The following is a 20,966-nucleotide window of genomic DNA, read 5'->3' as shown; positions in this document are numbered from 1 at the left end:
TTAATCACAGATTCATTTTGGATAGGATTTATACAGTACATGTCTGATTTCTAACTGCTAACCTCATAATACTAGTGAGAGCTAGTGTGGTTGATCTGATGGGCACCTGCCTCATGTGCTCATTTGAGAGGTTCTCAGACTGTTCTTTGAGGGAGGATCTCCAATTTTCTCTATTGATTAAGCAAGAAATTGGAATTGATTGGAAAATTGTACCAAATTTAGGGGAAATCATAAATGCCCAGAGTAATGAGAAGCAGATCTTTTCTCAGATGTTCAGCTATAGTTTATTTGTTGGGTTTTTCAGAAACTTCTCTGTTTGTACCAAAGGAAAGCAATTGTCATTGCCTTCTGCTTCTGTATTTAAGAAAGGTACCAGCATGTTCTACTGTGACAGCCCTCTCTGCAGGCTCACGGACGCGTCCTGTTGTTCCAGATGTGTTTCTTTGCATCTCACTGAGAAGCAATTCCGCTTTCCTCCCGGTTTATTGTTGGCCATGTAATTTTGTTTATGATGTTTTTGTTGCTGGTGGTTTTTCTTTACTCTGTACTCTGACTCAGGAAGCCCGTCTCCTTTTCTATTTATGGTAATTACTAGAGAGCATTTTATTTTGGCCCTTGGGGAGCGCCTGCTGTGTTTCTTTGTGTGGGCATGTATGTTGGCCTTGGAAAGTGTTTTCTTTGAGGTCAGGGCTTTTGTAAAATGGTCTGAAAAGTTTGTCGAACCCCAACTGGCCATTAAAAATTTTTTTGTGTGTGTTTGTATAGGAGTACTCCCCATGCCCCTCTCCCCCATCCCCCAAGTGTTTCTTCATCAACTTAAAGATAAAATCCATCCGTTACTGTCCTGTTAGAAGTACAAGATCTATTTTCTCTTGTCTGTGGGGTTAGAGAAGGTCTTTTTGAGAGCTGCCTTGATAACTGGGGAATGTCAGGAACATAAAGAGAGCCGGCAGGCCACTCAGTCTCTCTGGAAACAAAAGTGGAATTATATGTTAACAGTGGCCAGGAGATTTCCCAGAGCAAAGCCTGACCGTCCTTGCTCCCAGGCACAAGAAGAGGGATAGAAGCTTCAGCTGTGCCCTTCAGGTAACCTGGGAATTAGGGTCGTTTGGCAGTTGCTCGAGATTTAGGTAAATGAGAAGTAAAACTGAACATGTGCAGGCCTTTTTTCTCCTAGTAAGTTGACCTTCATTTAGCCTAGTTCCCTATGATGGGATATTGGGTCAGAGATGATCTATATTTCGAATCTCTCCCTCCTGATAGAATTAAATCAGAGACCAGTCATAACCTACTTTCCTGATCTTTTACTGAGATGTTATTTTTGTATTTATTACTGGCAAATCAGAACCCATCTCTGACTCAGACACGCAGTTTCCTGCATTCAGTGGGAACTCTGGACGCTTTTGAGTAGTTCATAGCTGTTTGATTCAGTTCCTTCAAGCTCATGGGTTTTATGTTTCAGAGAACAAAAGTCTTAGTATCTGCTAAAACTTCTTGTCTCTGTTTCAGAGAAGACTGACTCTTGATCTAAGAATTTCTGTAAAAACAATAAGTGTATTAAGACGTTCTGGGTAACTATTTAAATAGTTAATCTGGTTTCCCTAGTTACTTGAGTTTCTTTTTGTTTTCTTAGCTTCATTTGCTCATCAGTTACTTAAGCTTCTAATGTGTACAAGGGTTGGTGTTGGGGAGTTGTAAGAATATAGATCCCGTTAATGCCCTGAGAGTGATTTGTACCAAGGGTGGGAGTCTCGATGATAGACGGATGGTCCGAGGGCTGAGTCTAGAGATGTGATTCTGAGTCTTTCAAAATCTCTCAGGGCGCACAGGACACCCTGTACCAGTGAAGGCAGAATAGGGGTGAAGTCTGTACTTCGGAGAGCTCCCCAGGGGGTTTCCAGGGCAATCAAGCTTGACAGCTAGCATTCTTCTAGTTGGATGAGCTTCCGTGGCTGCTCAAACCTGAATGCCAAAAGCCCTTAGCAATGGAGATGAGAAAGATGTACTCAGCCTAGATGAGAATATGGGTTTTTGGTAAGCCCAGAGAACAGTATTTCTAAGGTGAGAATCTTTGCTTGCTTCAGGGGCTTGAGGTTTCCTGAAGGAAGAATGTACAGAGAAAGCCCAGCTTAGGTGTGGCCTTGGGGTGTGACCCCCTAGGGGTGGGTAAAACAAAAACCTTCTGACACTCAGCAGGTTTTTTCCTGTATTCTTCCTCCAGGGTCTTAGGGTGTACGCCTTTGGGTTTTGTAGCGTTCTGCCCTGTTCTGTCTGTGGGTTGCTGGCTTCTAGAACAGGCTGTTGTGGATCCTTCCTGGAGTCACTGGAGAGAGAACAGGTCGTCCCTCGTCTTCTCTCCACACAGATCTGTTTTGTGACCTCTTGAAAACTTCGCCACCTAGTCCCCGAGTTGCTGGACGGGTCCTCTCGTGACCGTGTTTTGACTCCCTCTGAGCCAGGCCTCAGGCCCAGGTCTCCTTGGTTGCCTGACTCTGCCTAGGGGTGGATGTTTTTCTTATTTGCATGTGAAGCCTAAATAGAAGAAAGTATGTTTTTAAAGGGTGTGTGTGTCCACGAGAGAGACACACACAGACGGAAACTGATTTTTTATTTAGGACTTAACGTGGCCGGATAGAAGTTTCTTACCAGCAGCAACTGGTGAGCTCAAGCCTCATCACAGTACCTCTGTTGACCGCTGCCACCTCGCTAAACTGCCATCGCTTGTGAATTAGGGCCGTGGTGGCAAGTGGATTTTCCTAGGACTCTTGAGTGTGTAAAACTCTCATTTTCTTCCTTCCATCCATCTGCACTCCTCTGCCTCCATTCACTGTTTTGTTTTTATTAAGTTTGTTTATGTGCATTGAGGGCGAGTGGGTGGGGGAGGGGCAGAGAGCGAGGAGTGGGGAGAGCATCCCACGCAGGCTCCACGCTTGAAACCCCTGTAAGTAAGGAAACCAGATTAACTATTTAAATAGTTATCCAGCATGTCTTAATACACTTATTGCTTTTATAGAAATTCTCTAAGGTCAAGAATTCAGTCTTTGAAATAGAGACAAAAAGTTTTGGCAGATACTAAAGCTTTTGTGCCCTGAAACATAAAACCTATTAGCTGGAAGGAACTGGTCCCCAAATTGTGCTGTCAGCGCAGAGCCCAATGCGGGGCTCGAACCCAGGAACCGTGAGATCCTAGACTGAGCCACCCAGGCGCCCTTTTCATTCTTTGTCTTTTTTTTTTTTAATTTTTTTTTAAACGTTTATTTATTTTTGAGACAGAGACAGAGCGTGAACGGGGGAGGGGTAGAGAGACAGGGAGACACAGAATCCGAAGCAGGCTCCAGGCTCCGAGCTGTCAGCACAGAGCCCGACGCGGGGCTCGAACCCACGAACCACAAGATCACGACCTGAGCTGAAGTCGGACGCTTAACCGACGGAGCCATCCAGGCGCCCCTCTTTGTCTTAAAGCATCATCTTTCCTGGGGCACCTTAGTCAGTTAAGTGTCCGACTTTGGCTCAGGTCATGATCTCATGGTTTGTAGGATTGAGCCTCATTTTGAGCTCTGTGCTGACAGCCTGGAGCCTGCTTTGGATTCTGTCTGTCTCTCCTCCCCCCCCCCCCCCCCCCCCCCGCCCCCAACTTGTGCTCTGTCTGTCTGTCTCTCTCTCTCAAAAATATGTTAATTAAAAAAAATTTTAAAGCATCGTTTTTCCTAAAGGCTCCAAAAACCACCTTAGCCATAAAACCACTCCAGGTCAGCCAGCCCTTTGTTTGACTTTGTCTCTAACTTTTACGTGGATATGTAACCTGTTTTTTTTCTGCCCTTCAGTAACTTAGGGTACCAGAAGCTTGATCCTAAGTTTGATTTGTAAACTACTAGTTATACTCAGATCTCCAGTTCTGACCTCTGCTCTAGAAGAGAATGTTTTCATGTTAAGGAAATGAAGTTCCAGGTAACGACTGGGATGACTAAAAACTAACTAAACCCTTCTCTCTGCTCCAGAGCTCTCCTTCCAGAAGTGCCTTCCTTTCTGCCAGAGGGGACTGCAGAATGTGACCAGCCATGGCGGCCACACCAAATATACCATCCTGGTGTTCCTCCCCCTCCCCCCCCTTCGTGTGTGGGCAAATGGCAAGGCCTTCCCTGCTTCCCTCCTCAACCACCCCACCCCGCCAGTTAATCCTCAACAGCACAGTCTGTGGGAACTGTTAAAAAATGTACTTGAAATGGTTCCTTCTTGGCTCAAAATTTTCCAGTGGTTTCCCATTTAGAGCGACATTGTCCTCTGCCTGTGTCTGCTTTATTCTTTCACACATCCTGCCTGAAGCGTGAACGGTAAGTCTCTACTCACATCCACTTTGCTTATGACATGAGTTTTCTCTTATCATTGTGAAATGTCAACATCGAAAGAATCCTGACTTTGCTTCCAGATAGCCAGATTTGCTTTCGCTAACAGCTTTGCTTTAAAATAAGGTTGGACAGGGGCGCCTGGGTGGCACAGTCGGTTAAGCGTCCGACTTCAGCCAGGTCACGATCTCGCGGTCCGTGAGTTCGAGCCCCGCGTCAGGCTCTGGGCTGATGGCTCAGAGCCTGGAGCCTGTTTCCGATTCTGTGTCTCCCTCTCTCTCTGCCCCTCCCCCGTTCGTGCTCTGTCTCTCTCTGTCCCAAAAATAAACAAACATTGAAAAAAAAATTAAAAAAAAAAAAGGTTGGACATACACAGTGTCACCTTTGAGGCGGTCAGCCTGCATGATTTTGAGGGAGCTTTGTCAGCCTGTAGGTAAGCACGAGTCTCTTCCTTGAACCTGTGTGCTGGTACGTTGGGTTTTATGGAGAGAGTTAACTGCAGGGACTTTTGTCCTGTGTGAAAGGAGAAATTTTAGAACTGGTTTGGGGGCCTCCTGGGTGCCTCAGTTGGTTCAGCATCCGGCTTTGGCTTTGGTCATGTTCTCACCGTTTGTGGGTTCAAGCCCCGTGTCGGGCTCTGTGCTGACAGCTCGGAGCCTGGAACCTGCTTTGGATTCTGTGTCTCCCTGTCTCTCTACCCCTGACCCCCGCTCACACTCTGTTTCTCTCTCTTTCAAAAATAAGTAAACCTGTAATTTAAACAACAACAAAAAAACCCCCCAAAAAACTGGCTTGGATGCAGGAACCAGTGAAAGGTTCTGGTTTTGTTTAGGAAACCAGTGTGAAATAGTGATAGAGTTCAATCTCGTCATCGGATTAGGAATAGATTAACTTGTAGGAAATCTATCACATTGAAAACAAACAATTGTTATCTTGTACAAAGGGCCCTGGTAACCTAGAATTGGGCATTCTGTGCAATATAAAAACCAAGAGTGGTGGGTGATAGCCATAGGTGGTGAATCGGGTCAAATGGACTGTGGAGCCTAAATGACTGTGTTTCTTGGTACCAAAGTATTGATAGGAAAAAGAGAATGGAGAATGAGCTTTCTACTGGCGAGTTTAGAAAGTCTGTTCTTTATTTTCTGTGGAATTACTGAAGTCCTGATGAGCTCTTTTAGTCAGAAGACCAGTCCTCTGGTTTCCTGGTATTGGCTTTGAGGTGGGGCTGCAAGGTGAGCATTGCCACCTCTTGTTGAGTTGTGAGGGAATTGGAGCCTAGAAGGGACGTTGCCTTGGTTGTAAAAGAAATTTTGTAGGCTCCCCAAAGAGATTTGGAAATGTCTCCCATAGTAGCCATTGGGGAGCCATGGAAAGCTTTATGTAGGGGAAGGAGTGACCTGTATTGGTTTTTTGTTTTTTGGTTTTTTTTTTTTTGTTTGTTTGTTTGTTTTAGAGAGTAACTCCTGTAGCTGTGTTTTTAGAGACCGTGTGTGTGTGTGTGTGTGTGTGTGTGTGTGTGTGTGTGGGAGGGTGGATGGTTGCACTAGGGATTGGTTGGTGGCCCTCATTTTGGAAGGTCTCCTCTGTAGGAGGGGAGATGAGGGCGTTGTTTCAATCTGTATCTGGAAGGACGCGCAGCAGTATACCTGGATTTAGAGACTGAATGTGAATAATGAGAAAGAAGCAGGCGTCCCACTTAAGATTCCAAACCCTGGGCAGCCAGGAGGGCGGTGGCAGGGATGATGGAGGTAGAATCCCACAGGGAGGTCGGAGCAAGGAGAGGAGGGAGGAGAGTGTTAAGAGAATGAAATAGACATTATGGGTGTTAAGATCGTTACAGATTGGGAGGGGCAGGAGAATCCTAGTGGAAGGTCCCCGAGAGGAAACAGGAAAGCCAGGGGAGAATCAGGTGGCTAATAGAAAGTTTGCATTAGGTTTGGCAATTCTAGTGCATTTCGTGGCGGCGGAACAGTTTTCGTAGGCCAGGTGGACGTGCCTTCTGTCACCAGGCCAGTCAGTGTGCACCTGTGATTCTCAAAGCGCATGGTCTGTGGGGTGGCAGCATCAGCATTACCTGGGAGAGAGTGGACATGGGGCCCACAATCTGGGGGCCTTTCAAGCCTTGTGATGGCTTCTCACGGATGCTCAAGTTGGCAGTCATTCTCCTGGGTTGTTGGTTTGGCACATGAGGAAACCGAGTTCTAGAATTGGAACCCAGGTCTCTCTTCCCTCCAGGCTACTATTTTCTTTATGCTTTCCATCTGTTTATAAGTGCTCACTCATAGTATGTGTGTGTTTAGCGTTTATTTTGGGGGGCGGGCGTGAGCCCGGGGAGGGGCAAAGAGGGGTTTGGGGGACAGAGGATCCGAAGTGGGCTCTGTGCTGACAGCCACGAGCCTGATGCATGCGGGGCTCGAACTCACGAACTGGGAGATCGTGACCCGAGCCAAAGGTGGATGCTCAACCTACTGAGCCACCCAGGCACCCCGAACTGGTTTTGAGTACATAGTCTGTGCTAGACCCCAGGCTGTTGGGTCAGGAACACAGAGATGATAGGGCACCGGGCAGGTACTCTGTGGTCACACCGACCCATCAGGATGGGATCTTTTTTTAACAACCTCCGTGCCTAAGGTGTGTCACTGAGGAATGTTTGTGTGAATACTTTGTAGGCCACTTGGAGAGGAGTATATGTGCAAGAAACACGTATCTTGTGGCCTGCCACATTCGTTGTTAGTGCAAAGTGCTAATGGAGGGGGAAACCGACATTGGCCTTGTTTCTGGAGACCCGTGCCTGTTATGACCTGGCACAGAGCAATTCTGGGGTGGTCGTTCGGTCTGGAGAGGGCTGGATGGTAATGAGAAAAGGGGACAAGTACATATTAGAACAAATGTGGCACAGTGTCCATTTATATGTTCAATCCAAGGACAGGGTTTATTTGAACTGTTTGAAAATAACTTGGTAATTTGAAATAGCTTTCATAAATTCGAAAAGTTTGCGTAAAATGGCCAAATTCAACCTACTGGCTTGTCATGTAGCCTGGCCAGTCAGTCCGTCCCCTGGGCACGTATATACGCTTACACTTATTTTCTGGATAGGGGCGCTGCTGAGCCAGAAAAGCCAGCAAACGCCAGCTATTGGTCAAACTCCTAAAATGACCCCGACACTGGGGAAGAAACAGAAGGGTAAAAATTGCCTCCCCCGCCCCCCGCCGCGGCTCAAGGCCCATAACCCTTGGCTGGTCCTGGCAGGAGGTGGGGTGCAGGAATCCACCTCAGTGGTTTGGGTCGCTCTGTTGGTGCTTGGAAACTGGCTGGTGGAAGATGGGGCTTTTTTTTGGTCTAGTCTTAATTCTGGAGGAATTGTTCTGTAGGAGATTCCTTAGAAAATGACTTGAAGGCATACTAACGTGTTACGTCTTCAGGGCTTACTTGTAGACTCAAAAGTCCCCACCCCCCGGATTTCCTATATGTTCCCTGCAAAACTGCAAGGCCACTGTAGCAAGGAGGACTGAGACCGGTTTTTCAGAGAGCTATATATAGGGGTGGCTATTTGCGGTTCACATCGCTCTCCCCTACTCGAGACTCAGATTCTTGTGCAAAGTATTGAATATTCCAGAATTTTCCTGCTAAGCTGAGCATAAAGGTACCTATTTTGAGGAGTCTCGGGGACTGTGTGGAAATGCAGGAGGAAGTAGCACACAGTCCTTGAAACCCCATCCAATTAAGTGCAAATGTGTGCTCTAGAGTTTCCCGTGATGATGGAAACCTTCTGTAGCTGTGTTGTCCGTTTTAGGGGAGACATGCGGCCGTTGAGCCCTTGAAATGTGTCTAGTGCAACTTGGAGCATCGTTTTTAATTAATTGTAAACAGCCACATGGCCATTTGGTTAGTGCAGGTTTAGAATATGCCGTTTGGGGAAAATTTTGTTGCGGGGGCGGGGGGGGGGGGAGTGTATTCTTCAGATAGGAAGGCTTTAATGATGAAAAAGTCCAAATCCGTTAGGAGTCCTTTGGGAACCTGCTTGTTAAGAACGTATTCCCAAATGACGTCCTTGTGGAGTCCCCATCCCCACTGCGGATGCCGAGTCGTTCCCCCATTCTGACGGGTCTTTCCAAAGACCCTGGTCAAGTATTTCCTTGTAACTTGATTTTCTTTTCTTTCCCCACTCCCTACACTGAAGATGGTCAACCCAGATTCCTGCTGGATTCTTGCAGATAACCCTGCTGTAGATCTTGGGCCTTTTTGATGTTGTCGAGACCCCAGACTGTCAGAGGAAGGGCTGCAGGAAGGTGGAACCCTGTGTTGCTGTTCCCTGGCTGTGCCATTTAACCATGAACGTGGGGATGTTGCAGCCCATGCTGTTGCTGCCTTGACAACAGCAATGTCTGACATGCTCAGACGCAAAAGAGCTGACTTGGCAGCTGCCCAGCAGATTTTTATAAAGGCTCAGTTGGTGGCCGGAGAATCAGGCTGTCAGAGTTGTGTTATGCAATAAATCGTTTTGAGCAGAAGTTCTTAATCCAATTTCAGCTGTGGCTTTTTTTTTTTTTAATATAAATAGGCGGTAATCAAAGATAAGTACACATTATTTAATGGGAGTTTGGAAGAAGTAAAACTCTTCCTTGCATAAGCATTTTTAGGCTGTTTGCTTTATCCCAGGAAGCGTGTCTCTCGGAGAAAATTTGCTGCTGGAAGTGCTTTTCATTTAAAGTCACGGCGGAGCAACATCCTTCACGAGTTCAGGAAGTCCGTGGTTTCCTGGCCACTTGGCTTTCTAGATGTGAATATTCCCCTGATCTTTCTTTGCTGTTTTGAATATTGATAGTTGATCCAGTTCATGGAATTGACAGAAAGTGGATCGGCATCGAATGGATTTGCGAGAGTCTTGTAACGGAGAAAACGCCTTTTGTTAAAAGGGAAGAAATGTTAGTTTTAGCCTAAGTTCTACCGCTCACATTTTTCTTCAGTATTTTCTCTTACTTATTTTTGGCTTCATAAATCCTTGTTTATGTTGAATCCGTGCCAAGAAGTCAACAACACTCCCCTCCGCCCCCACCTTTTTTTGGAGGGGGGATGCTTTCATTGTTCTCTTCCCAAACTGTTGATAGAAGAGGCTGGCATTTCAGACAACAACAAATTGTGTTAAGTAGGGCGACTTACCAGCAGGTATACGCAGAGCTGCTTCTGAGAAGAAAAGGCATTCGTGGATAGGTTTCCAGTCCTCCTCCATGGAAAAAGGAAAGAAGATGCCATCAGTTCTTCCTCCTCCCCTCCCTCACCAACCCGATCTCTCAGATTTTGCCTCCTTATTGTTTGGCTCTGTGTATTTGTCAGATTCCTCCCTCTTCCTCCTCCCTCCCCGCCCCCCCCCCCCCCCCCATGAAGTGTTTAGTTCTTGTTAATACAACTTAGGGGGGAGGGGTGAGTATTGGAATTGGGCATTGTGCACTGCAGTTTCATTTTTTATTTTATTAATTTATTTTTCATGTTTATTTTTGAGGGAGAGTTTGAACAGGGTGGGGCAGAGGTGGGGGGGGGGGGAGCGTCCAGATCCGAAGCGGGCTCTGTGCCAACAGCAGAAAGCGTGATCTGGTGCTTGAACTCCTGAACCCAGAGATCATGAGCTGAGCCGAAGTCAGAGTCAGACAAATGCTTAACCGACTGGGCCACCCAGTTGCGCCTGCCTCTCTCTCTCTTTCTTTCTCTCTCTCTCTCTCTCTCTCTCTCTCTTTTTTTAATGTTTACTTATTTTGAGAGGGAGAAAGGGTGGGGGGGGAAGGGGGGAAGAGACAGTGTGAGCAGCGAAGGGGCAGAGAGGGAGAGAGAGAATCTCCAGCAGGGTCCACGTTCTCCACACAGAGCCCGGTGTAGGGCTCAACTTGGGAACCTTGAGATCCTGACCCGGGCCAGAACGGAAGAGCCCAGGAGCCTCACGAACTCAACTGACTAAGCCACCCAGGGTGCTCGATCACTTCATTTTCATTTAAAAAGGGCTGGAAACAGGTCACGAACTCGCGATCTCGCGGTCCGTGAGTTCGAGCCCCGCGTCAGGCTCTGGGCTGATGGCTCGGACCCTGGAGCCTGTTTCCGATTCTGTGTCTCCCTCTCTCTCTGCCCCTCCCCCGTTCATGCTCTGTCTCTCTCTGTCCCAAAAATAAATAAACGTTTGAAAAAAAAAAAATTTAAAAAATAAAAGGGCTGGAAAGTCACAAATCCCTCCATTCCCGAAGCCTGGACCAGGTGGATAGAGATAGGATATGTACATGGGGAGGTGGTGTTGGTTAAGTCTTCCAGTAGCTCCTGTCATCCAAACACGAATCCTGTCCTCACACTTGTATGAGCTTATATACCATGGAGGTTTCGTGTTCAAAGGTCTTCCTACCTGTGAATGTGAACATTCTCTTCCCTCCCAATCCGTCCCCCCTCCCCCACGCTACTTACCATGAGGAACAGTTGACTTCCTGTGCCCCCTCCCTGTAGAAGCAGGAGTGATTTCTGTGGAATGTAACGCCATCTTTAATGGTGCCTCTCCTTAGGGATTTCTCCCTCCCCACCCCCCCCAGCAGGCTGACCTTTAAAACCTTGGTGGGAGGTTCTGGATGTCCATTTGAAACACAGGTGTGTATCACACTGCATTCCTAGTTGGTGTTATTTTTATTTGGTGATGTGGTTCAAAGTGATCTCTGCTGTTAGACCTCATTGCCTCATTGCTTCCTACCTCCTGGAAGGGACCTAGTATAATTGGTTGGTTGACCTGTGCCCCCGTTTCCACCAGTTGTTCCTGTATCATTATTTACGATGTCCTTGGTTGGGATGATAAATTACTTGGTCACTCTATCTGTGACGCTTAAATTTCTTCTTACTCAGTTTGCTCACAAGTGACAGGAAATGAAGTACCTCCCATCGGATGGGTCCTATTTCATTTTTAAAATAATTGTAATTGCTAGAAAAGGTTTTTAAAAACCCGAAATGTTTCCCTCTAGCCCATGCATTTCCATCTTCGTCTTCCCTTCTCCTAAGTCAAGATGACCAGGATTTAAAGCCGTAACTACCAGTCAGACCTGGACAGATTGCATAAGGATGCCTTGAGAGATGACCGTAGAACTGAGGTAGTTGTAGAGACCAGTAAGTAATAATCCCCCCCCCCCCCTTCCTGTTCTTTTTCCGGCCTCCAGCTAGAGCTGCTCATAGATTGTTTTTTCATATAACATTTACATTCACCTCTTGAAATGAGTAATCTTAATGTTACTACCAATTAGGAGTCATTGGGAGTTACACGTTTGACGTTTTCTCCCTGAGATTGAATTACTGAGTTTTGAAACTTTGCTTTGGGCACCTGCCCTCTGGCGTGGACCAGTTGACCTCACATGGCAGCTCTCGTTTCTCTCCAGCTGTGTGACCTTTTGGGCAAGACATTGAAACTCGCCTCTTTTTTTTTTTTTTTTAAGATATTTGTGATGTCTTCCTTTCCCACCCATTTTAAACTAAAAGGAGGAGGTGGTAGCAGGCTTTGCAAATCTTCAACCTGGATGTGAGCTTTGGGGTATTGTCAGGTGATGCCGTCCCCCACAAATGTGGGGTCTTCATGCACTAGGCTGGTGCTCCCATGTTCTCACGTGTCTTATTATGAGACTTGGAGCCGTTACGGGTCATGCTGTGTTTGGTTTTTTTTTTTTTCCTTCAATAAAAGATGATGACCATAAGCATTTCAAGTTTAATTCCTGACCAGCTGCCATTTTTGATGAGAGATTCTCCAGTTATTTCAAAGAATGGCAGAGATTTTTCAAGTGATAAGAAATCCCTGTCACTTCTGCATTTTTTTTCACTTTGACTTCGTAAAGCCTTAATGCTCAATTTTCCATTTGCTGAAGACAGTGACTTTTAGTAGTCAGAATAGTAAAGTGAACCTAGATCCTTGTGATTTGTTGTTGTTCTTTTTCTTCTTCAAATTGGGTCAGGAGACCCAGATATTCTTATTTATAGCAGTATTTGCAGAGCATTTTGTTTTGTGGTTGGGGAACTACAGGTTAAGGAATTAGGGGATGGGACCGAGGGAAGGTGGTATGTTTGGTTGTTTGGGGGCTTGAATTGTGCTTCCCCAATAATGGGGTGAAATGTAAAAACTCAGGTCTTAATGACACCCTAATGGCAAGGGTTAAAAAAATGTTTAAGGAAATTCATAAAAAGAACTTGACACATTCGGGAGGTGCCTGGGTAGCTCAGTTGGTTAAGCATCCGACTCTTGGTTTCAGCTCAGGTCATGATCTCACGGTTCCTGAGTTCCAGCCCCACATTGGGCTTCATGATGATGGCGTGGAGCCTGCTTGGGATTCTCTCTATCCCTCTCTTTCTCTGCTCCTCTCCTGCTCGTGTGTGCGCTCACTCTCACTCTCTCTCAAATAAAAACTTAAAAAAACTGATACACTCTGGGTGACTGAATTTGTATCAGAATAAAGCCACTGGACTCCTGACAGTGGCTACAGCCTCTCTTTGTCGTCTTTTATTACGCTGACCAGTAAACCAGAAGGGACTAGATACTTGGTTTTAGGGGAGCATCCCAAAGGAATCCAGGAAAGGATCTCTCTCTGTTCAGTGCCACACTGTTCAATCTTCCGTGATCCCATCTGCCCAGAGAGCCACGTGGCCTGAAGGTGTCTAGGGAAGGTCGGAGGGGATTATTTGGAATTGTCAACTCGGAGGCCTGAGTGGAATATCAGTTGATTTGAAAATTGTGATTTGGGAATGTATAATTGAATATAGCGGGTGGGAGGGGGAACAGAATGGGAGAGTCCTGAGTGATAGAGAGGAAGGGGGGGAGCCCGTGCAGCTGGAGCTGGAGAGAATTAAGTGTTTTGTTGAAGGAATTGGTCAGTATTTAGCTCAAGGTACGGGACTCTGACAGGGTCATTAGGTTTGGGCCCTATGAGGCCACGTGGATTTCCAGATGGGTGCCATTTTCTTGTAGGGAACTAGGTGGATTGAATAGGAGGGCTCTGGTATGTTGGCAAGCTTACTGCTGAGAGAGAGAGAGAGGGAGGGAGGGAGAGAAGGGTAGCCAGCCCTTTTGGATTAGCACTGTGGGGACTGTTTTATGGGGGTAGCTGTAATTTACATTAAGAAAACGATAGAAATTTCATGCATTCCACTTAAAATGCCCTGGATGTTTGTAAGGTTAGGGACAGGCAGGCCATATGTGGGTAAACCTAGTGGGAAGCGAGCTTGCACTTGAGTCTTTTGTTTCCAGAAAGGTTTATCGAACTCTTACTCTAGCAGGCTTGTCCTAGGGGCTGGGATATATATACATGGTGAACAGGATTTCCTGACCCCATGCCACCATTGTTTAAATGGCTGATGAAATTGGTTAAATGACTATTGAAGGGGGGGGGGGGGGATAAAAAAGCCATAAACTCTTAGAGAAGTGTTCATGATCGTTCTGTCAGGGCTGTTTCGTAGAGCACTCCGTACTGGACTGTTCTGAGTGACTGTTAAGGACCCGAGGTACCTTCTTGTAGACTTTTTGTGACCTACAACTTGGGCATTCAGCCCTGTGTTGCCCCCTCATTGGGTGCAGGCTACACTTGGGCTTTCTGCGTCAGGCAGCTTCACGAAGGGGGAGTGCCAGCCTCTCCTGGCTTAGGATAGGGTGACTCATCATGACCCCACAGCTGTGAAAAGCAGCCTGAGTTTTAATTTCTGAATTATGACCTCCTCATTGAGCTTTTGGAAACAGAACAGAATGCCTTATTACCTTATTGTGTCTCGCTTCAACACCGAGGGAGGTGACCAGGCTTGACCAGCACGGTACATTATATAAAAGAACTCTTGTGTTTCCAAAAAAAAAAAGTTTGCCTTTTTTCTTTTTTTTTTTCAAATGTCTAGAATTTGAAACCCCATAATCTGGGTCATGGATTTGCTTCTCCTGTAGTTAAAGTACTTTATAGGTTTCATGAAGCGTCTTTTGTCAGTAAGTGAACCTTAAATGCATCTTCCTTTGCGGGCGGTTTCATCTCCCATGGTTTATGTTTTAATTAGACACTAGTTGTAGGGGTATAATTCTCTTGTGTGGAGGCCCGAAGTCAGAACGAAGCCACCAGTCTGAATACGATGCAGTAAATCATTGCAGGCATTTTTGCATTGGAAGCTATTTGGGGGTTTTATCATTTACAAACTGTGGGTGTGAGGAAATAATAGTCCGTAATCACATCGGCGTTACATGAGAATAGGACTCTGAGCATGAAGAAGAGGATTCTGCCAGGCCGCCTTCCCTGGCTACTGAGAAACGATGAGATTGCAGCCGCACTGTGTTGAACTTGAGGAGGAGTTAAAGTTTATCATCCCAGTCGCAACGGATCAGCTAGAGGAGCCGGTGGAACAGTGAATTCTTTTTCTTTTGTGCCTTTTGTGCGTCGTATGGGTCAGTCCTCTGCCTCTTTTTTGCTCAGATTGGTTATTTGGGCTTTGCAAACGGGGTCTGGTCAGGTGCTTCATTTTTCTGTTTGTTAACCGTGTAAATTGGAAGGTAGAGAGCGACTTGTTCGCAGTAGCAGTGGAGAAATTCCATGGGCTTCTGAGGCAATTCACTGGCTTCTTTCAGCCCTTGGGTTCGAACCTCGACCCCCCCCCCCCCCGGTCTGGTTTAGTAGAGCTCTCCTGCCTCTCAGGGAACACGGCCAGGAAGACAGGATGTGCCTCCTTCCTCTGGAGCTACCGGAAATCTCAGTTGGCAGATGGGCAGGCGTGAAGGGTGTCGTGGGGCAGGTGGAAATCCCAGCTCTTCTTTCCCAGGGCTCTCTTTCCCCTTAGTACGGAAGACGGAGGATGGCTCTCTTTCTGGGAAAATCCTGGAAGCTTAACCAGAGTGCAGCTTCAAGTTATTTAGGGCTTAGAGTCTCTGTGTGGTTGGATTTCTAAGATGTAGTTTGTGTTGACGCAGAATTTAGGAGTTTAAGAGCTGGAAAAGACCTCCGGTCATCTGGCTCCCTTACCTAGTCCCAGGGAGCTTTTACGGGAAGAGAAACCAGTTCTGTCGGACATGCAGGACAACAGTGCCGGCTTGACTCTTGAGGTCTTCCGTTAGAGTAAAAGGAACCGAAGTATCCAAGATTCGCCTTCCTGCATTTACCCAGGGCATTAATATTTGCCTTGATCTCCTAAGGCCCGAAGGATCTGAGAAGCTCCGATCCTTCGTTCTCTAAGTTGAACTATTATCAAGTGTTTAAGTCTTCGAAGCAAGTATGTGAACATAAGGACTTCTTCGATTAGCGGACGGTAGGCAGGTATCCATAGGAGAGAATCTAGGACTGTCCTTAGCCGTGGGAATCGGTGCTTTGAGCCTTACAGACCTTCTTGCTGGTTCCCTGAGACCATTGCCTCCACTTCGTCCTGGTACCCACCATCTCCATGTTTCCAGATGTAGCTTCTGGTCTCCCTGCTGGTTGGCGCCCTCCCCTCCTCGTCTTGGCGCTTCTGGATTGTCCTCTGTTTTTCTGTGGCCACTACTGGAATGGCTCGGATGGTCTGGCTGCTGGTTGTTGGGATTTTCCCCACCCCCAACCCGCCCAACCTGGCCTTCTCTTGTTCTGTTCCTCTCCAGAACTTGCATTGCATCTGATACCACAGACCTAAGGGAGCCACGCTAATTAGACCTTCAAGACCTGTTATTAACCTGTGTGTATTTCTTCTTCTTCTTTTTGTTTTCTTTACGTCACCCCTTCCCAAACCTCCTGCTCCTGCCTCCCAGTTCTCTGCTCCGCCAGGATCCATTGCCCTTTTCTGCTGTGCTCTGTCTCTCTCATTCAGGGCTCATTTCCTTAAGAGGTCAGTACAGATCCAATTTCACTTCTTCTGACCGAATTGTAAATTCTTTGAAGGCAGCACCAACCCCCTAGCCCCCAGTGCCAACGGCAGCGGTTCCTAAAAGAGTGCGGCGCATATGTGTGAGGCAGCACACGACCCAGAATTCCTCAGACACTCCAGTACAGTGGTTCATTATGCCTGTGCTTTTGGGGGTACGAACTCCTGTTTCGAAATGTTGCCAGGAATATAGAACTGGAGTATTATTGGTTACTGAGGGTATGTGGGCGTAAAGGTTTGTAAAGGAGGCGAGCTGGTGGTCATCTTTCCACCCCCTTTTATGGTCCGTGGGTTAGCTTTTCTGGGGACTCTCCAGACGTCAGGAAGGTCGTGCTGAATGAACCATTACCACAGGATGACGTGATCCCCTGGAAGTGCATCTCGCTCTGATACTTCGGCATTTTCTTTAACGTTTCTTTTGATTCTTCATATTTACTTGCTTTTTGTGTTAAGTGCTTTCCCTTCTCTCTTTCCTGTTTCTGCAGGATGACAGTGATGGGATTCCATGGTCAGAAGAAAGGGTGGTGCGGAAAGTCCTCTATCTGTCTCTGAAGGAGTTCAAGAATGCCCAGAAGAGGCAGCACGGGGAAGGCATTGCTGGGAGCCTGAAGACCGTGAATGGTGAGTCGACAGTCTTGTTGGAATTGGATGATGTCTTCGGGCACGGCCTTGTTTCTGAATTGGTTGTGATCTGGGCGGCTTGTGCTTCTCGGGCTAGGCCCCTCTTGGCAGTTATTTTGGACATCCTATTGGGCTTATAGACTCATTTCTTTTATGCTCCTTTATATGCTGTGTAATATAATTTGCAGGGTGCCTTAATTAGTCTGGTCCCTGTAGATAAGACCAGGGCTGTGATCGGATTTTACTAGGTCCTGGGTCGAACGTAGAGTCTGTCTTAACAGGTGTTTCTGTGGATCTCTGCCTTTCTACTTTGCTGGGATGTGGGGCTGTTCTCCCCTGATCGTCTTAGGGAACCAGTAAGAAGGTTTGTAAGGTTTAAAGTGCTGATTCCCACAACTGAGGGCAGTCCTAGTTTCTCTCCTATGGATACCTCCCTACTGTCTGCTGGTTCTTCTCCCCTGATTGTATAGGAAGCAGCTTGGATATACCATTTGCCTCCTACCCTTCCTGCTCTCTGGCTCATAGCCTCCTAAGTACCTGCTTCCTTGTTGATCAGGCCGGGCAGGTTGTTATGTGGAGGCTGGTATACGGTGGCATAGAATGCCCGAGCCTGTGGAAGTGCACCTGTATGATTATCAGATGGATCCTTGAAGCCTGGAGGGAAACTTGCTCTTCCCCGAGTTTATTCTGATGTCTCTTTGGAACAGGGTTAGCACGGTGGAATTGGAATCCTCCGGTGATCATAACCGAGCTTCTGGTCACAGTCTGTATTTCGTTGCAGGGGATGTGGTCGTGATGACATCCCAGGCTCTGTCGAACTTTGTTCGTCCTTCAGAATTACAGAGAAATGTGAATGAATCGATCGTGTTCTGGTTTGTACCTGCTTGGAGCAAGCAGATAAGGAAGAGGGGATTGTTCTGTCTCAGAGTCTTTGCTCTGGTCATGGGGTAACAGGGGCATTTGGAGGGTATTTGGCAGCATGCCAGGGTGCAGGGTGACAGGTTCACTTAGGGCCTCCAGTTTCTTTCCATTCTGCTTAGTTGTACGGTGGGTTGTCTGGGAGCCCCTTCTTGGAACCAGTGCTTACAGGCGGGACCTGTTGCCACTCTGTTTGCACAGAGCCATGGCAGTGCTTTCGGAGATGATGCCCTCCCTGCCAACATGCGTGGGAAGGCGCCGCCCCCCCCCCCCCCCCCCCCGCTTTTGTTTTCGAATCAAAAGGTAGAAGGTAAGTTGTAGAATGTGTTGTCACAGGTATAGAATCTGGAGCCACGTGTGATGTGATGTGATCATTTGTGTTCTCAGCTTCACAGTGAAGATGGTGATTTGCTTTACGTTTTTTATCCGGGGCCGGGGTGGGGGGGGCGGGGAGGCGGGTGATGGGGGGGGGGGGAGAAGGTCCCTGAGTCCTGGAGTTACAATAGAGCGCTAGCTGCTGGGGGTGTAGTTCTTACTGTTGTGATCAGGCGTGCTCTCGTTCTGCTATTTAGGAGGGGAGATGCCTTCGTGGTTTTGGAATCTGTTAACAGAAAACAACCCAACGGAGAAAAATCAGCTTTTCGGACAAGTTAGCCGGGTGTCCAGGATTAAATCAAGGTGGAATTTAGGTGACGAACTTTACCTTTTGTTCTTTTAAGAGGGAACCTGCCCTGCCAGCTAGCCGACCACACGTAGCTCCCGTTTTCTACCGCCCTTGTCAAGGGCTTGACGGTGCTGAGGAAGAGGTTCTGAGAAAAGTGGCAAAGACCGTGTTCTTGGGATCGTTGAAGACTTTATGAAACTAGTATAAGAATCCGTTCAACAACAAAAAAGAGGCTTTTGTTGTAGTAGTTCGTATTTCCTGCTGATAAAGACGGACTTGTCGTTTTCTTGTTTAAGCACCAAGACCCCAAGGCCTGCCTGTCTCTCTCTGTCCCTCTCTCTCACTCGGTGGTGAAATTGCTGTGAATAGGCCTGTTTCCACTTCTTGTTGGTGTCAGTGGAGCCAATGGTCCAAGTCCACGTTTTTGTCGTTCTGTACCTTGGATTTCCATAGCTGTTCTGAGTAAACACGACTCTGTGTTTCAAGAATAATTTTCTTAAGGGCAGCCAGCAGGTTGAATTGTGCTTTGTCTTCGGGGGCATCCCAGAGAGCTTGGGAGACCAGCAGCTCCTTCTCTGTAGGTCCTCAAACCTCAGCCGTGCTCTCCTAGGGGGCACGGTGCAGAGAAAGCAGAAAACATGGAGAGCGTCCCAGACTTTTTTGGCAGCCGAGGTTGGTGATAGGATGATTGCCAGCAGTGTTCCGTGTGTGCACGCCTGTGTGTGCCTGTGAGCATGTCCCCTGTTTGAATGGTTGCTTCGTACTCCTCGTGCATACTCGGCATGGCAGAATGATGACCTCGTCTTAAGCTGTGCACCGCACGCCGTCTTGGGGTTCTGCCCTGGGGGCAGATGGAAATAGGTTAGTAGGGGAGTAGGTTTTCACAGCCCTGCAAGGTGCATGTTTGTTTTTTGGTGTTTTGTTTTGGTGAGTTATCTAACCTTTTGAGATTTCTCTTGTAAAAACTGAACTCCATCGGTCCAGTGTTAATTGTCAGAGAAATTTGTCTGGCGGTAGGGTTTTGAAGCTGCCCCGTACAGAGCCCTTGTTAGGACACGGGCAAGGGAAGTGAGGAGACAAGGATCAGAGCAGGTTCCTGTGCCCAGATTGGCGGGAGGGCTAACTGCTGCCCCTGTGCCGCCACCTCCCCCTTTTCATGCTTTGCAGCGGGGGACCTTGGGTACTGACCTACCTCCGAGACCCCTGCTCTTGCATTCCGTGAGCTGACCAAAACGTCCTTGTGGGGCTCTGTGAGTGCTCTGTGTGGTGGTGACTTCTCTAAGGTGACACGGCTGTCTGCAATGCGGTAGCAGAATTGGCATTACAACTCCATCCGCGGAGCTTTTGAATCCAGGACTTTGGAAGTCAAGAGGGATGAAAAGGACACCGTATCTTTTTAACGGCGGTATTGAAAACACATCTTAATTTTCACTGGATCACTTTTCAGAGATGTTTCTGGGTTATTGGTCTCACCGGAGTTACTGGGGAAAATTCCACGTTCAAGTAATATTTTGTGTTCACAAATAGAATAGGCTCGCCGTACTGTTATCTAATTGGAGAACGGGTTGACGTCACTTCGCCAAACCCTTGGCGTGCCAGAACGCTGAACCAGCACCTCCTTCTTTGCCCCGCCCCCCCTTGTGAGGTGGGTGGGGTCTGGCGTCTGTTAACTGCACACAGACAGCGGCAGCTCCCAAGCGGCTGAGCTATGCTACCCTGTTTCTGTGGGTCTAGTGCAGTAGTAATAACCCAAGCAGGCACAAGATTGTAGGGAGACATCACATTTTATGTCCTAAAATCCATGTTTGCCATCAACCTTTATTATGTCTGCAGTTCTAAAGTAACCAGGAATGAATATTTCTTTCTCTTCCCTTTTTTTTTTTTAACCATTTATTCATCCATCCATCCATCCATCCATCCATCCATCCATCCATCCTAGTAGGAGTGAACATGAGTCTTGAACGGCCTCGCGGATTGTCTGTGTAGGAACTGAAGCCCTCCTTGTGGCGTGTTGGTTTTATAGCTGGGCGTAGGAGAGGCGGTACTCCGATTTTTGCTGATTGTGAGAACCTTCTATCTGCTTCCTGCTGTAGATAATGCCACTTCTTCTGGCTGTTATAAATGAACAAAAGCATGGGGAAGGGCTGGCGGAGGCTGAGGCCTCGGCCACTCTTTGAGGGCCCTTGGCCCGCTGGGGCTGAAATTAGGGACATTTAAATAATAACATGCTGCACAAATGAGTACAGATAATTACACAGTAAGAGAGGGGAGCTATTAGCTGTATTTGAGTTTCATTTGCTTCCTATAAATGTCATCTGAGATCCAGCAAAAGCCCTCTGGCCAGCCAAAGAACCTTGAGTAGATTTAAGGGAACCTGGATCCTTTTTCTTAGAACCTGACTGCGGTCGTGATGGGTAATCCGTACGTTGAGCCGTTACTGTTCTAGCACTTGCTCTGTATTTCATGAGTTTAGTCTTCAGAACAGACCGTTCTTGTAGATGAGGAAGTGATACACGAGGGTGGATTGGCCGTCCATCTACGCGAGTGGTCCTCGGCAGCCAGACTTT

At 47.2% G+C, this 20,966-nt stretch overlaps 1 protein-coding gene across 7 annotated transcripts in view; it reads left to right on the top strand.

Annotated features, from left to right (window-relative positions):
• The window catches only part of JARID2 (jumonji and AT-rich interaction domain containing 2), a 277,307-nt gene that overhangs the window by 110,705 nt on the left and 145,636 nt on the right, over positions 1-20,966 (top strand). For all 7 annotated transcript variants that reach the window (XM_047858113.1, XM_047858111.1, XM_047858115.1 and 4 more), the window contains one exon: positions 16,682-16,817. In XM_047858113.1, the coding sequence (XP_047714069.1) occupies positions 16,682-16,817 (136 nt within the window). Of the gene's footprint in view, positions 1-16,681; positions 16,818-20,966 lie in introns of those variants that run through there.

Source organism: Prionailurus viverrinus, chromosome B2, assembly GCF_022837055.1.
Source record: "Prionailurus viverrinus isolate Anna chromosome B2, UM_Priviv_1.0, whole genome shotgun sequence".
NCBI lineage: Eukaryota > Metazoa > Chordata > Mammalia > Carnivora > Felidae > Prionailurus > Prionailurus viverrinus.
This window is presented reverse-complemented; position numbering and strand designations above follow the sequence as displayed.